The sequence below is a fragment of the Rhinatrema bivittatum genome, chromosome 3 (genome assembly GCF_901001135.1).
Source record: "Rhinatrema bivittatum chromosome 3, aRhiBiv1.1, whole genome shotgun sequence".
In the NCBI taxonomy this organism is placed as follows: Eukaryota; Metazoa; Chordata; class Amphibia; order Gymnophiona; family Rhinatrematidae; genus Rhinatrema; species Rhinatrema bivittatum.
Window position 1 is genome coordinate 66,089,602 of NC_042617.1, and position 17,558 is coordinate 66,107,159.

Below are 17,558 nucleotides of genomic sequence, written 5' to 3' on the forward strand. Positions count from 1 at the left end.
GCCTCAGTTCAGGTTCCTCCATTTGTTTCCTTTTCAAAATGGTTGAGACGTCTGGTCCCGTCTAAGAAGGTAGCCATGGTGTCATCAGATAAGTATTGGTTCAACTTTTCCTCTATATTATAAATGTGCAACCGCTTTTTCATTTATTTTATTTTAGATATGTGGCTCTTGTTAGAATTATTTCTATAGGCCCCTGAGGAAGCTTACCCAGCGAAACACCGGCCAGTGTAGGGCTTTCCTACTAACTACATATGAAAGAGTCATTTTTGTTCATATGAATGGAGGACTGTTTTAATTTGAAAAAAGAAAAAAGAAGAAAAAATATTGTGTTGCATTAAAATAATGATGAAGGTGGATGATAGATAAGACCGGTTAGTGTCTACTTGAAAGTGACACATAACGTCAAGGCTTGCTGACACCTTCATAGGCTATTAATTGAAGTGCTGTATTTTGGGTTCCACATTTTTGGTGATTTGATTATGTGTTGTGGTTAACCGCTGACTCCCTTGTGTGAGTAGAGTAATTGAAATCTCCCATTATTATTGCACTGCCAAACTGGTTTGCTTCACTGATTATCTCTTAGCATTTCATCATCTGTCTGACCATTTTGTCCAGGTGGACGGTAGTATACTCCTATCACTATACTCTTACCCAATACACATGGGATTTCTACCTATATAGATTCTACTGAGCATTTAGTCTCTTATATGATCTTTATCCTGTTGGACTCTATACCCTCCCGGACATAAAGTGCCACACCCCCACCAAGTTGATCCTTCCTATCATTGCGATATAATTTGTACCCTGATATAGTATATTCTGGGATTGGGTTCTCTGCTATTAACATGTTCTGACACTATGGGCTAGATATACTTAAGTGTAATAATTTTGGTGTTACGGATGTGAGCCCTTGGGTTGTGGCGTGGTTGACACAGCCTGGCTGAGGAACCTACATACAGTATCTGAATATAAGTGAAACCCCTAATCCAGTCTTAGTGTGAGCGAGTCCACCTGCTGTTGGCATAGGCCTAGTAGTTTGTTTGTTTGTTTTTTTTTATATTCCACTTTTCAGCCAACTCGAGACCACATCCATTGCATTCAGTAGGTGCCTGTATGCTCCCCAGCCCCTGGTGGCGGCATCCATCACTAGGTTCACCTGATGTGGAAGAATTTGCAGGGAGCAGCCTACTTTAGAGCCACTGAGCTCAATCAACATCGGAGGGATGCTTTCATTCTTGCCATTACTTTGGTAGGATATGACAAGGATTACTAGAGTTGATCCCATTGCAACTGAAGGGCACAGTGAAGAGGTCTCATGTGAAGATGAGCAAATTGCACTACATGGACTAAAAATGACTAGTACTGAATGAGCCATGGATCAATTCCGGTGTGCCATGTTTTGCATCAAGGCACAAAAACAGGCTGCCCTGTCCTCTAGAAGGAATGCCCTTTCTCTGACTCAGTCTATCCAAGTTCTAATAAATTAGAGTTTCCGAACCGGGACTAAGTTCAAGTTGCTAAAATTGACCAGCGACTGCATAGTTGTATTTTTTGACCTAGTGAGGTTAAGATTCCTGTCTGGGACCAACTTGTCACTAACTAGTCATCTAGGTAGGGAAAAATGGATATGCCCTGATGATGGTGTGCTGCTGCCATTGCCAATCACTTCATGAACATCCTTGGAGCTGCCAACAGGCTGAAGAATATTTAATTATTTAATATGATTTATATTCTGCTTGTTTTACAGTTCACAGCAGACTACACTAAAAACATTTATAATATTTAACACAAATAAATGTTCAAAAATGACCTACATAGTGCCAGCTTAAAATAAAATGTAAAAATATATATAAAAAAATAAACATAAAATTAAAAATAAAAAGTCACCACTTAAAACAATAAGTACAAATTAACACAAATAGAACATACTCTAAAAGCCACAGAAAGCCATCCTCATGACTTTCAAAAATGATCTTGTTGATCTTGATCAAAGGTTTCCTCAAAAAGGAATGTTTGTAAGGCTTTCTTAAATAGCCTAATGAAAGAAAAAAGATCAGACTAGTTCAGGCAATGTATTTCAAAATATTGGCCCTACCACTGAGAATGCAAGGTCATATGCATCTATGAAGTGTACGATGGTATCTCTAAAAACAATTTACCTGCTGATCTCAAGGCTCATGACAGAACATAATTTTGTACCAAAGCACCTACCCTGGGAGCATACATGTTAATGTTTTCGGAAGGCATTTGACAAAGTCCCTCATGATAGACTACTGAGGAAATTGGGAAGTCATGATATCAGAGGTGGTGGATTGATAACTGGATAAAAGATAGGAAACGGATGTTTAGACTAAATGCTCAGTTTTCCAAAAGGTCATTAATGAAGTGCCCCAGGGTCTATATTGGGATCTGTGCTATTTAGCAAACTCATAAATGATCTGGAGAAAGGAACGACAAGTGAGTGCAGAAGACAAAATTGTTTGAATCATTAAAAACAGAAAAGGATTATGAAGAACTGCAGATGGATCTTGTGAGACTAGGAAACTGGGCTTCTAAATGGCAGATACAATTTAATGTGGACACGTGTAAAGTAATGCATATAGGGGGTAATAATCTCAACTGCAGGTTCACTGTGCTGGGTTCCATGTTAAGAGTCACTACCTAGGAAAAGAACCTTGGAGTCCTTGTGAATAATGCCTTGAAATCTTTAGCTCAGTGTGCGGCAGTGGTCAAAAAGGCAAACAATGTTGGGAATTATTTGGAAAGGAATAGAGAGCAAAACTTGATAATCTCATAGTGCCCTAGTATAGATCATAGTGTGACTTCACCTTGACTATTGTATGCAATTCTGGTTGCCCCCATCTCAAAACCATATAGTGGACCTAGAAAAGGTAAAGAGAAGCACGATAAAAATGATAAAGAGGATGGAAACGCTCCATGATGGAGAAAGACTAAACAGATTAGGGCTCTTTAGCTTGGAAAAGAGATGACAGAGGGAATATGATTGAAATGTATAAAATAACGAGTGGGGTGGAACAGGTAAATAGGGAACAGTTAGTTACCCTTTCAAACAACAATAGGAGTGTAGGAGTAGCTTAGTGGCTAGAGCAATGGGCTATGAACCAGAGAAACCAGTGTTTTAATCCCACTGGCAGCCACTGTGACCTTGGGCAAGTCGCTTAACCCTCCATTGCCTGAGATACAAATTGAGATTATAAACAATCTGGGGATAGGGAAATACCCACAGTGACTGAATATAATCTGCTTTGAAGTACTAAAAAGAGGAATATATATTAAGAAAAGTAGGACCAGGGACACTCCATGAAACTGGCAACAGACAAGATTTAAAACACATCGCAGGAAGTATTTTTTTTCATTCAGCACACAGTCTATGGAATCTGTTGCTGGAGGGCATGGTCAAGGCAACTAACAAAGTGGAATTCAAGAGGATTGGACAGTTCCTGAAGGAAAAGTCCATAACCAGTTATTAACCAGGTAGAACTGGGAAAGCCAGCGCTTATCACTAGGAGTGAGATATAAGAAAAGGATCAACTACGGGGGATCTGATGGGTGCTTGTGAGCTGGACTGGCCACTGTTGGAGACAGAATGCTGGGCTTGATGGACCTTGGTGTGACTCAGCATGGAACTTCTTATGGCCTCTTGTGAAATCTTTGGGCAAGAGTCCTCTGCTATGAGTGTGCACTGATACTGTAGCACTATATATTCTTTGGAACTGGATCTTACACTATGAAAAAGGCTCTATTTAAATTGCAGCAGAGAACTACGGCAGAATTTGAAATTTTTTAAAATTGCAATTTAACTCTGTTTCCTTTCTTTTTCAAAACATTTTTGGGCTGGTAGTTCTTAAGAACATAAGAAATTGCCATGCTGGGTCAGACCAAGGGTCCATCAAGCCCAGCATCCTGTTTCCAACAGAGGCCATAACCAGGCCACAAGAACCTGGCAATTACCCAAACACTAAGAAGGTCCCATGCTACTGATGCAATTAATAGCAGTGGCTATTCCCTAAGTATAATTGATTAATAGCCATTAATGGACTTCTCCTCCAAGAACTTATCCAAACCTTTTTTGAACCCAGCTACAATAACTGCACTAACCACATCCTCTGGCAACTAATTCCAGAGCTTAATTGTGCGTTGAGTGAAAAAGAATTTTCTCTGATTAGTCTTAAATGTGCTACTTGCTAACTTCATGGAATGCCCCTTAGTCTTTCTATTATTTGAAAGTGTAAATAACCGAGTCACATCTATTCGTTCAAGACCTCTCATGATCTTAAAGACCTCTATCATATCCCCCCTCAGCGTCTCTTCTCCAAGCTGAACAGCCCTAACCTCTTCAGCCTTTCCTCATAGGGAAGCTGTTCCATCCCCTTTATCATTTTGGTTGCCCTTCTCTGTACCTTCTCCATCGCAACTATATCTTTTTTGAGATGCAGCGACCAGAATTGTACACAGTATTCAAGGTGTGGTCTCACCATGGAGGGTTACAGAGGCATTATGACATTTTCTGTTTTATTCACCATTCCCTTCCTAATAATTCCTAACATTCTGTTTGCTTTTTTGATTGCTGCAGCACACTGAGCCGACGATTTTAAAGTATTATCCACTATGATGCCTAGATCTTTTTCCTGGGTGGTAGCTTCTAATATGGAACTTAACATCGGGTAACTACAGCAAGGGTTATTTTTCCCTATATGCAACACCTTGCACTTGTCCACATTAAATTTCATCTGCCATTTGGATGCCCAATCTTCCAGTCTTGCAAGGTCCTCCTGTAATGTATCACAGTCTGACTAGAATGGTTCCTTTCCAGGTACATTCTGAATTTCATTGGTATTATTAAAGAAGTAGCATCTCAGCAGTTATAAAGTGAAATTTTCTGAATCTTAAAGCATTCTGAAATTCTGTAAGGAATCTCTTTCATATGGACTTCACTGAACTGTAAAAATGCAAGGCCCAAAATGTTTCCCCACAATAATCAATTTTGTTTTCAATTATATCTTGAATGAGCTTCTGGGGTTAAGGCAGTACTCTCTTCTCTCCACTCTTTTTTGGATGCGAAAAGGTAAAAGAGAATAATAGTAATATTAAGTATAATGTGCTCTTAGTATTGTACAAAATAATTCACATGTTTACCACATCTCATCTCCAAACAGCTCACAGGAATTAATTATGTGTATTTTAGAATCTGCAAAGGAGAGGTTGGCAGTATTGGCTAATCACATACCACCAAGTCGCAGGGCACATTTAATTCTCATGCATGTCCCTTTCAATTCTGATCTGCAATGCTAATATTCTAGTCCTGTGCATTAGACATCAGAAATCAGCAATAGTGTCAAACAGTTACTCGTACTAAGTCGGGAATGTGACTCACTTTCTGAAATCACCAAACTGACTACTGAAGCCTCAGCTAGCGTCCAGCTCAGAGCCACGGTGCCACAGGACTGCCAGGATAGCCAACTGTCCAACCTTATGCATGAATTTTCATGTTTATAAAAATAGGCACACTTGGGGGGGGAATTTTTTAACTGCCCGCATAGGTGTAAAGTCATTGGGTCCTTTTTACTTGAAGATTTTACACCAGCTTTCCAAGGGAAAGTATGTATTTTCCCTTTATTTATTTATTTATTTATTTTAAAATCTTATATTCCGCTATATTTTCAGGAAACTTAAAAATAGGGTCTTCAAGCTCTTCCTAAAACTTGTTATATCTTTCTCTTCTCGCAGCTCACAGGGCAACGAATTCCATAGCACAAGTGGAAAATTATTCCACCAAAACTCTACCTGCTAATGTGTGTACATAATTTGTTTCAGGAAAGAGATGTACATACTTAATTGAAAAGAATATGTACAAGTGCAAGCCCCTGTTCACTGTGGGTAAAAGAACGTAAATACAGGCCCTAGGTACGTGCTTTTGCCTGCATACCAGGTGGAGTTTTGTGAAAATCCATTTCCAAGGGTTCCTCTGCAGAAACGGCTTTGAAGATTACACTCTTCATTTACAACAGTGATAGTTCACTGCAGTGTAACTCTCGGAGTAATTTCTTTTCACCTAATTTTAAAATAAAATGAAATCCTTCAGGTAACCTTAAAATACGGTTCTTGAGACTCTACTGGCTGCTAACACACAGGCCGATACAGTACAGTGTGCGCCGGCGGAGCGCACTGTTAACCCGCGATTGGATGCGTGTTTTCGACGCGCTAGCATAACCCCTTATTCAGTATGGGGTAACTGCGCGTCGAAAACACGTGTCCAACCCCCCCCCCCCCCCCCCGAGACTAATAGCGCCTGCAACATGCAAATGCATGTTGATGGCCCTATTAGGTATTCCCGTGCAATTCAGTAAGTAAAATGTGCAGCCAAGCCACACATTTTACTTTAAGAAATTAGCGCCTACCCAAAGGTAGGCGTTAATTTCTGCCGGCACCGGGGAAGTGCACAGAAAAGCAGTAAAAACTGCTTTTCTGTGCACCCTCCGACTTAATATCATGGCGATATTAATATCATGGCGATATTAAGTCGGAGATCCCGAAAGTTAAATAAAGTAAAAAAAAAAAAGAAAAAAAATTTTGAAAACCCGGACGCTCAATTTTGCCGGTGTCCGGTTTCCGAACCCGTGGCTGTCAGCGGGCTCGAGAACCGACGCCGGCAAAATTGAGCGTTGGCTATCAAACCCACTGACAGCCGCCGCTCCTGTCCGAAAAGAGGCGCTAGGGACGCGCTAGTGTCCCTAGCGCCTCTTTTTACCGCCGGCCCTAATTAAATATTATTAAATTACTGTATAACGCGCTCGGGAGAGTGTCCTGTGTGCTTGCCCACTCTCCCACGATTTTTACTGTATCGGCCTGACAGTTCAGTAGTTGACAAAGGTGGAGGAGCATTGGTTTACAGCATGTAACACATTACCATGAGGCGTGCCACCTTCTCTGCATTTTCCATGGTAACCGCTCAGTATGACCAAGACATCAAGGTAAGCAGCTCTAGTCACCAAGCAAGGGTTTTGCCTGAAAAATAAATTGTTTACAGAAAATACAGTAAGTGCTTCATAAACAGGGACCACAAAAAAATAAATAAATGTAATAACAGATCGGAGAGGCCTCACAAAACAATATTCCTGAAAATAAACAATTAGTCAAATAAAAACATAATCACTCTGCTTCTCAGGTCCTTTCATTCTGCATTAAGGCAACGCTGTTGGGAATCCGCTTCACATTTCTTATGTGACTATGCAAAGCATAAAGCAGGAGGCTTGCCTTGTGAACTGTGGCTGAAAGAACTTCAGCACAGATTCTTTATTAATGCTATGCTAATACATCAGGAGTTTTAAAAAAGTGTGCTAACCTGAAACTGTGCTTAATGTCCATAAAACATGATTTATGCACAAAAAGCATGTTATAGTCATGATTTATGCACTGAAAAGATTTGTACACAAAGCATGTTGTATGTTCATGAATCCCAATTACAGAACCCCTTCCCTAGTACCACAGACCAACACTAGCCTCAGAAACTATACTCTACCTCTGATCAGGAGAAAACATGAGTTAAGCCTATGCACCTATCTGCACTGGAGAGTAACAGCTAATACCTTGAGTAATGTGGGATTTGCACAGAGTAATAATTGTGCAAACAGTTTTACTCACATTTGTGCACATTTTTGTGTGCTAAACTCCTTGTTAAATTGAGAAAAAACTGTGTACACATATGCACGCTAACATGTGCACAGCCTAGCACATTTTATTACATCGGCCTAAAGTCCTAGTAAAGCTACAGCTGGAGTACGGTGTATAGTTTTAATCTCCCTGTTTAGGAAGAGGAATAAAACAGCATTAGAAAACATACATGCAAAAAAAAACTAAGTTAATCGGAGTAGTTTATGATATAAAAAACTAGAAAAATTAGGAATGTTAGAGGGAGTGACCACGAGATGAAATTATTTCTATTTATAAATACCTGAAATGTCACTAATTGGGTGATGCATCAAGCTGTGGTAGTGCTCTCATGTGCAATATACACTGTATATAGTGTGACAGAACACTATCACAGTGATATTGTGTGATACATGTGATAATTTGCATGGCCCAGTCCTTATAACCTCCCCTATTACAATGACCCATTTTGCATGTGATTTTCATGCATGAATAATGCAAATGCATTCAAACTAGGTCATTACTAGTCAATTTATCACGGCTGACCAAGAAAGTAGTCGGTCGTAAGAAAGTAGTCGGTCGTGATAAAATAACACCACCTTTTCAAAATTCAGTACATGTAATGTTAGAGTCCCAGGACGCCTAACACAGATCCCGAGGCTCCCACATTACATTTACTGGGCCATGCAAAAAAAAAAAAAAGCCTTGGATTAAAAAAAGGTTGAGTGGAAGTCAGGGCTGACCCTCAGCTCAACCAGGGGCTGCCATTTGAGATGGCCCCGACTCCCCAAAGTTAAGAAAAGAGATTTAAATGAATGCATGGTGATAGCCCCGGCCCCCCACCCTCCTGCAAAGTGAATCAGTCAGAGAGCTACAGGCAGGGAAGACAAGAGCAACAAAAGGAAAGACAAGGACAGGCAAGACATGGTCAAGAACAAGGCATGGCAAGGAGCAGGACCAGGACGAGACAAGACAGGGAGTAGGACAGGAGGCAGGCAAGGCAAGGCAAGGAACTGGACTAGAGGCAAGGCAAGGAACTGGACTACAGGCAAGGCAAACAACTGGACTAGAGGCAAGGCAAGGTACTGGACTAGAGGCAAGGCAAACAACTGGACTAGAGGCAAGGCAAGGTACTGGACTAGAGGCAAGGCAAGGAACTGGACTAGAGGCAAGGCAAGGAACTGGACTAGAGGCAAGGCAAACAACTGGACTACAGGCAAGGCAAGGTACTGGACTAGAGGCAAGGCAAGGAACTGGACTAGAGGCAAGGCAAGGTACTGGACTAGAGGCAAGGCAAGGAACTGGACTAGAGGCAAGGCAAGGTACTGGACTAGAGGCAAGGCAAGGAACTGGACTAGAGGCAAGGCAAGGTACTGGACTAGAGGCAAGGCAAACAACTGGACTAGAGGCAAGGCAAGGTACTGGACTAGAGGCAAGGCAAGGAACTGGACTAGAGGCAAGGCAAGGTACTGGACTAGAGGCAAGGCAAGGTACTGGACTAGAGGCAAGGCAAGGAACTGGACTAGAGGCAAGGCAAGGTACTGGACTAGAGGCAAGGCAAGGAACTGGACTAGAGGCAAGGCAAGGTACTGGACTAGAGGCAAGGCAAGGTACTGGACTAGAGGCAAGGCAAGGTTCTGGACTAGAGGCAAGGCAAGGTACTGGACTAGAAGCAAGGCAAGGTACTGGACAAGAGGCAAGGCAAGGTACTGGACTAGAGGCAAGGCAAGGCAAGGCAAGGAATTGAACTAGAGGCAAGGCAAAGAACTGGACTAGAGGCAAGGCAAGGTACTGGACTAGAGGCAAGGCAAGGTACTGGACTAGAGGCAAGGCAAGGCAAGGAATTGGACTAGAGGCAAAGAAGAAACGAAAAGCAGGTCAGGAAGCAAGACAAGGATGAGAAGTGGCAACATACACTGTAGGCAAGGCAGGTCTTCCTGTTGCTGAGGCACTGGATGGCTGTACTAGAGAAGGAATAACATCATCAGTCAGCGTCCACAGGAAGTGTTAGTTGCCTAGCCTATATAAGGGCTTCAGGTACTGCAAGTGGTTCTAATCAGACCCAAGGCAGCAGCACATTGCGGGAAACTATGGAGGAGCTTGGCAGTAAGGGGTACTAAACCCCCAGATTATGTACAGAGTTTACTCAAAGAAGCTCTGATTTGGATGGGCTGAGTTTAAGTTTGTGATTGCACATCTATTGGACTAGTGCTGAGAGACAGTTAAGATTAGAAATGGCAGTATATTGGTCATCTTTTAACACATAGCTGGATATTGTCAGCAACTAGATGACATTCAGTGTTATAACACTGAATTATATCACTGATTGGCCAGAAGTAAATGTTAAAAAGGATCGGTAGGAGGACTGTACTTTGAGGAACTCCACACATAATAATTTTTTTGGGGAGCATTTATTAGCCTGAATGACTGACTGAGGAATGATTGGAACCACCTGGCAGCCAGTCTGTCTATACCAATTTTTTGTAAGCACAGTAAAAGAAGCTGGTAATCAACAGAGACAAATTCCACAGAGAAATCTAACAAGACAAAGAATGAGCCTTCACTACAGTCTGGGTGGAGGCAGATGTCTACTAGGACAAGCAGGACATATTTTATCCCATAGCATTTTCTGAACCTCAGTTGTTAAGAGTGAAAAGTATGGATCTCCAATAAGAAATCTAAGAGTTGGAAGTAGACATTTTTTTCTATGAGTTTGGACTGATAGGGGAGATTAGAGATGGGGCAGTAGTGGTCCACTCTTTTTGGCTCCAAGCCTGATATTTTGATGATGGATTTTATCATCTATTTGAGAGAGGAGGGCAAGAGATACCATAGCATTAAGGAAAACTGCCAGAGGGCAAACAGTTGGCCCAATTCACCAATGTGTTTGGGTGGTATAGGGTCAAGTGGACATAGAGATAACTTGAGTTGTAGGATTTTTTTGACTTCTGAAACTCAAGGGGTTGGTTGCCTTAAAGGACAAGCCTTAAGGGATTGGCTAAGCTGGCAGGGATAGAGCCGATGATGATATATTCAACAAAGTGGTCCTCTCAGTGGATAGGGAAGAGAAATAGGATGCAAAACTTGCACAAAAAATATTCTATATTTAATTGTAAAATGTTGTAATATCTATTGCAGATGGTGCCTCACAAGAAGGAAGAAGGGAAGGAGATTCACATTTGGAGAGTTTCTTCATTAACTGGAATATTTTTGCTGGGTGGTTTTCAGTAAGCATTAGCTGTTCGGAGACATATTTCTTCTTTGCCTGTAAGATTGCTGCTTTGTATTTCCTTGCAATTTCACAAGTTATTATTGTTTCTGTGCATGCATCACCTACGCTCCAGTTGGTACAACTGTTGCTTAATGAGATGCAGACCCTCAAGGAACCACAGGGACCTTCTGTTGATGCCAACAGCTGTGGTAAACTTCTCATTCTATTGTTGAAGTAGGTATTCAGCTGATTGCATGGAGATATCAATGTCAGGTAGCTTAAGAACCTCAATAATTTTGTCACCAGTGATGATGAATGTATTCCAGGATAAGGGAAGGGAGTTAACTTTCAGCTGAGATATTTTAGTAGATATTACTACTAGTAAGTGGATAATCACTAGTAAGTGGTCGGATCAGGAGACAGCAGAGTTACTTACCTGTAACAGGTGTTCTCCAAGGACAGCAGGATGTTAGTCCTCACACGTGGGTGACACGCCCAGCATGCCCTACACCACGCGGGGTCCCTCCCATATAACCATTTACTGCTCAATACACAGCCCCAGTCTTCAATGTATTCAAAACCACTTTCTTTACACTAGATGTTCAGCCAGAAATTGAAATTATCTATATGGCATAGCCTTTCCTTTCCTTTTCCATGAACAGGAAAACCAGTTTCCTGCCCCCTCCCACCCCCATGAGCTTATCATGTGTTGGAGCCTTACAATGTGGACTGAGCTGTGCCTGGATCTGAGTAATGTGTTTTGTACCTCTCAAAAATGGGTTTTCAGCCATAGACTACTGCAAGCCACCACAGCCAAAGTGAAGGAATATAAAAATATGTCAAAACCCCATGTGCTCTCCTGTGAATGACCAATAGGCTGCACAAACTAGCATCGAGCACTTACAATGTTAATAAGTTGGGGAAAAGGGCTGTATTGTTTAGCCTGCCCAGAGAACAGCACTACATAGCCAGCAAAGGAGGAAACCAAAGGAATGCTGGAAGACCATTTCAGGTAGAAAAGATGGAATTTGGCTGGCTCTGTCTGTGTGTTTGGGGCGGGGATGGCCAGGAATTGGAGCCAGGAGCCTGATAGAGAGGAGTAAATCTGGCAGCCCTGCAATCAATTCTCCTGAAGAGCTAATTATTAAGAGGGAGAGACAGAAGTCTGTGCGCTGATGAAATAGAGAGACAGACAGTTGTTCTTGCTTCATAGGCAAGTTACATGTAAAATCTGAAAAGGGACAGAGGGGCCAAGAGCTGAGAGATTTCCTTTGCAGAGATATCCAGGCCCAGGAGCACATGCATGGATCACCTTCCTAAGAGACTGAGTTAAGAAATCTTAACTTTGTACAGAGAGCATTTTAGCAGAGGCAGAGAAAGTTAATTTCCTTGCCTTTTGTCCCCAAATTCAGTATCTCATCTTAATTGCTTCAGCTTTTCAGGCAAAGTCAAGCATAAACCCTTGCTGGGAAAGAAAAACTGGTGGACCTCGGTCTTTCTGTAAGAGACTGAAACCAGACCAACTTTCTGTTTAGTACCAAGTAAACCATTTGGGGAAACTCCCCAGGAGAGAGAGACCTTTCACACACGTCAGTGCTCATCTATGTGGTTTTTCATCTAGCCAGCTCCACATCAAGATAAAAAAAAAATACAATTAAGAAAATGAAGGGAAACAGCCACTTGTATTCCACGTTGCACTGAGGCAGTACATCTGTTCTCTCTTTCATTTGTCGGCGCTTAGCAAGTGTCGCAGTTGACAAATCTGCAAAAAACTCAATTTTATAAGACTCCCACTGAAAATCTCCACTGGCTCTCGCAGTTGTCATCACCTTTTCTTTTATCTGGAAATCTTTGAAGCACACTACAATGTCTTTAGGGAGATTCTGGGGTAGATTTTCAAAGGGTTGCGCGTGTAAGATATGCGTGCAACCCCCGAAAACCTACCCCTGCCTCCCCCTGCGCACGCCGAGCCTATCTTGCATAGGCTCGGCGGCGCACGCAAACCCCAGGACGAGCGTAAGTCCCGGGGCTTCGAATAAGGGGCTGGCCGGGGGCATGTCTGGGGGCGTGATGGCGGGTCATGGGCAGGGCTGGAGGCGTGATGGCGGTCCGGGGGCGGGGCCGAGTGCTCCACGAAATAAGGTAGGGAAGGGGATTTAGTTAGGGCTGGGGGGTGGGTTAGATAGGGGAAGGGAGGGAAAGGTGGGGGGACAAAAAAAAAAGTTCCCTCCAAGGCCGCTCCAATTTTGGAGCGGCCTCGGAGGGACTGGAGGCAGGCTGCTTGGCTTGGTGCACACAGGTTGCACAATTGTGCACCCCCCTGCGCGCGCCGACCCTGGATTTTATAACACTTGAAAACACTTTGAAAACACTTGAAACACTAACATTACAGAAACCTAGAATATGATGGCAGATAAATACTATTAGAATTATCTAATCTTCCTAATTGTTCTTGGTGCTATGCGCCATAGAGCTCAGTTGAGTTCTGGCTTTTCTCTCACTTCTTCACAAATAGGGATCCTTCTGTGCTTCTCCCAAGCTTTCTTGAATTCTGTTACTACATTTGTTTCCACCTTAAGTTCAAACTGGAAGGCTGATCCATGCATCCACCACCCTTTCCATGATGTATTGAATTTTACCAAATAATTGTAACACAATTATTGGCAGTAAATAAGACACATTGGTGAATGACAAAATACCAAAAAAAACATCCAAAAGAAAATCCAGTTACCATTAATATCGTCTATAAAGTCCCCAAAAAGGAGATCCAGAAAAAGGAGAAGATGATGAATAACTCAAGGAAAATAAAACATGGAAAGAAGGTAGAAATAATTTAATGGCAAAAAGAGCCTTTATGTAAAAACAAATATGATCATTCATCAGAACCCATCTGGGAGGAAATCCTACTACTCAAGAAAGACCTCAGTTGTTTGGGATCAAAGAAAACGTAACACACATCACCAAATTTCAATAAGCATTTATAAGGATAACAAAGAAAAAATATACCAACAGAGTTTTCTACCTCTTGCCGCATCTGTAAAAAATGTTTCTTCCTAATGTGTGTTCCCTGGCACAGATCAGGGAAAAGCCATCATTTCTAACCTAAAAAAAGATTCCTTTTTAACCTGAAAAAAAAGACGCATGATCATATTTTTGTCAGATTCAAAAACAAATGTAACCAAGAGATTAGCACATCTCATATCCTCGCCTTGGAAGTCTTCAAGAAATGCAGTAAGCTCCAAACTGTCTACAGCAACTCTTTCATGCCCATCTTGAGATTTATTCCCAGAATCTCCTCTGCGTTTCTTAGTTGGAAGATAAAAAGAGGAGGCAGAGAACCAGAGGGTATCTTAAGAAACAATGGAATAAGTTTTTTTTTAAAGAGTTCCATAGGACCAATCAAAGGAACCTGAGGAAAATTCAAAATCCTTAAGTTCAAACTTTGCAGCTTATTCGCTACCACCTCCAATCTGCACTACGATCTAACATTGTCTTTGCAAATGCAGCATATAACTTGTCTATGTTCTAAAACCTTTATCATGGGATTATAACTTCCCAGCATGAGACTTCACATCACTGTCCAGCTTGGAGACCTGATTTCTACACTCAGCAACAGCAGATTCCAGACAATTTAACCACTCATTAATGGTCTGTTCAAGACATGCAATGGTAAACCAAATTGTTTCCTGTGACGCTTGCTCTTAGTTCCTTCTCTGGCAATTGATGTAAGCCACTGTCGTCGCAGTGTCCAACATCATTTAGACCGCTCAACCTTGCAGTGGATGACGAATCATAAGCATGCCAACCGAATAGCATGGGCTTCCAGCCAATTCATGCTCCAAAGATTAATTAAAAACTTGGCTGTTCACCCAAGCATACCCCTGAAGAAACCGCAGGATCACCCCCACAGTTACATACCCCGCGGTTGCGTCCTCCTTCAGCAACTCAAAAAAGGAACTGTTTCTCGGCCAACCGCACTTTAATATAACTTGCCTAATATTACACATGATGTAATTTTGGTATATAATGCTTACCATGTAAGCACTTACGTTTCTGCTTATTTGCTTTGTTCTCCTGTTAGAAATTGTTTAACCTATCCTTTCCTCTAACTACCAAGTTCCACATTCCCTGTTATAATGTAATTTCTTGCTTCCATTGTTAACTGGTTTTTTCCCCCTAGTTCATTGTAAACCGGTACGATAAGACCTGGTCTTGAGCATCGGTATATTAAAAGAATTTAAATAAAATAAATAAAATAAACAAAGATACTCCTCTGTACTCCAATGCCTCTGCGCTGTCAACTTCTGTTAGTGAGCCCCTAACCCTGGAGGCTTGCATTCGTCACGAGTACTAGCCAGTCTGGGGTTCACAGGGGAATGCCCTTCTTTATGTGATCTGCTTGCAACCACCACTGCAGATGGATGCTGACCTCCACCAGAAACTGAAGCCGAATCGAGCAGTACTAGGACTGTGGACTCCATGCAAGCAGTGTATGTGACGAGGACGCATCTGCACCCTTGCCTATGGAATCACCTCTAGGATGGCTGCCATCAACCCGAGTATTTGTAGATAAGACCACACCATCAGGCGTATTGTTTCTGTCAGTAGTTGCACAAGTTTCTGAATTTGGACCTCCAACAGGAACACCTTGCCTTGCTTTGTGTCGAAAATGAACACCAAGATACTCCAGTGTCTGGGATGGCTGTAAATTGCTCTTGGCAAAGTTCACCATCCAACCTAGTTTCTGAAGCTAGGAGATCACCTTGTGCGAGGCCTGAAGACTCTCTTTCATGATCTTGGCCCGAATTAGCCAATCGTCTAAGTATGGGTGGACCACAATGCCATCCGTTCTCAACACTGCCGCTTCAACTACCATGACCTTGGAGAAGGTTCTGGGCGCAGTGGCCAAACCAAAGGGTAGTGCTTGAAACTGATAATGTCGCCTCCAAAACAGCAAAACGCAGAAAATCGTTGATGCTCCAAAGGGATGGGAATATGCAGATACACTTATGAGAATCCAGAGACATAAGAAAACTCCCCCGGCTGCACTGCCATTATCAGCGAGCATAAGATTTCCATGTGGGAATGAATCACTCGCAAAAGCCGGTTGACTCCCTTGAGATCCAGGATGGGTTGAAAGGAACTCTCTTTCTCAGATACAATGAAATAAATGGAATATTGGCCCCTATTTTCTTGTGACATGGGTACTGGGATCACAGCCTGCAGCCAAGGAGTCTTGACAACATACACTTCACTGCCTGTCTCTTCTGCGGAGAGTTGAAGAGAGACATCAGGAAAACGTTCCAAGGAACACTGAGAAACCCCAGAGCATAGTCATCTCTTATCACCTCCAGAACCCACTGGACTGACGTGATCTCGACCCACTTCCAAGGGGTGGGTCAGCACACCCTTATTGAAGGGTTTGGGGGGGGGAGCACCAGTGCTCAAGCCTGCACCCCATCTGGGTTGCCTGGAATGAAGGACTGAGACCCACACAAAAGTAGAGCCCTCTGAGAAGCCTCTCCTCTGTAAAGTCGAAAACGTTTGAACCCCCTAGTATGACCTCTAGCGCTGAATGAGCGCGGCACCTGCTTTTAATCCTCTAGTATCTGAGGAACCAGGGACTCACCCCACTTATTGCTAATTTTTTTTTAACTCACTCCCAAACAAGAGTGACCCTTTAAAAGGCTATTTTGTAAGATCAGACTTCGAAATTATATCGATCAATTGCTCAGCCTTAGCTGACACCTGGCCGCTACCATTGAAACTATCCCTCTGGCAGAAGTGCGGACTAGGTTACAGCCCACAACCACCAAAAGGGTGGCTACCGGTTCCATCACTGCCCTGGAATTTAAACCAGACTCATCGACTTCCTGAGAGAGAAGCAAGAAAGAGAGAGCCACCAGGGAGCAGCAAGAGGCTATCTGCAAATTCATTGTCATCGCCTCAAGACCTGCTTAAGGATAGCCTCCATTCTCTTATCCTGCGTATTGTTCAATGCCACTCCCCCTTCTACAGGGATAGTCATCTACTTGGTGACGGCACTCACCAGCACATCCACTTTCAGAAAGCGCAACTGCTTTCTCACCAACAGATCCGGGGGGTACAGCATTCCTAAAGCTCATTCCCTTTAAAATTAGCTTCTGGGGCACTCCATTCAAGATCAATCAATTCTTGAATAGCATCCATAATGCTTTATGCAAGAAACTAAAATGGGATTCTTCTTTGGCTCAGACATGGAATCAGCACCCGGTACCCTAGCATCTTCACCGTCTGGGAGATCAGAGTTGGCAACATTGTTCTATATGGCTCCAACCTGGGAGGAATTTCCCCATCCTCCAGAGAGTAAGGATTGCCTTCATCATCCATGCCATCTGGGTCTCTATCAGCGTGAACCGCAGCAAGTCTAGACATACTGCAACGCTTACCTGTGGCACCAGGCATGTGGGGATTCACAGTCTGCGATCCTGAACTCTTAGGTTTCGCCGGCTTCGCAGACTGCCTGAAAAAAGGAAGGCAGCTCTTGAAAAAACACCACCCATGAAATTGAAGAAGGATCCATACCAAAACCAGGGGGTGTCAGTCCTGTGCCCACTGAGTTGCCTTCCCCTGCTGACGAATCAGTTGGGGGAGCCCAAAAACAAGATGAAAACTCTAATAGGTCCCCCTCTGGTTCCAT

At 42.7% G+C, this 17,558-nt stretch overlaps 1 protein-coding gene across 4 annotated transcripts in view; it reads right to left on the bottom strand.

The window, feature by feature from the left end:
- Window positions 1-17,558, bottom strand: part of THADA (THADA armadillo repeat containing) — an 828,919-nt gene that overhangs the window by 206,827 nt on the left and 604,534 nt on the right. For 3 of the 4 annotated variants that reach the window (XM_029593321.1, XM_029593322.1, XM_029593323.1), the window contains exon 31: window positions 6,929-7,026. In XM_029593321.1, coding sequence (XP_029449181.1) covers window positions 6,929-7,026 — 98 coding nt within the window. Of the gene's footprint in view, window positions 1-5,947; window positions 6,074-6,928; window positions 7,027-17,558 lie in introns of all 4 variants that reach the window. The other variant, XR_003855359.1, reaches the window with a different exon arrangement.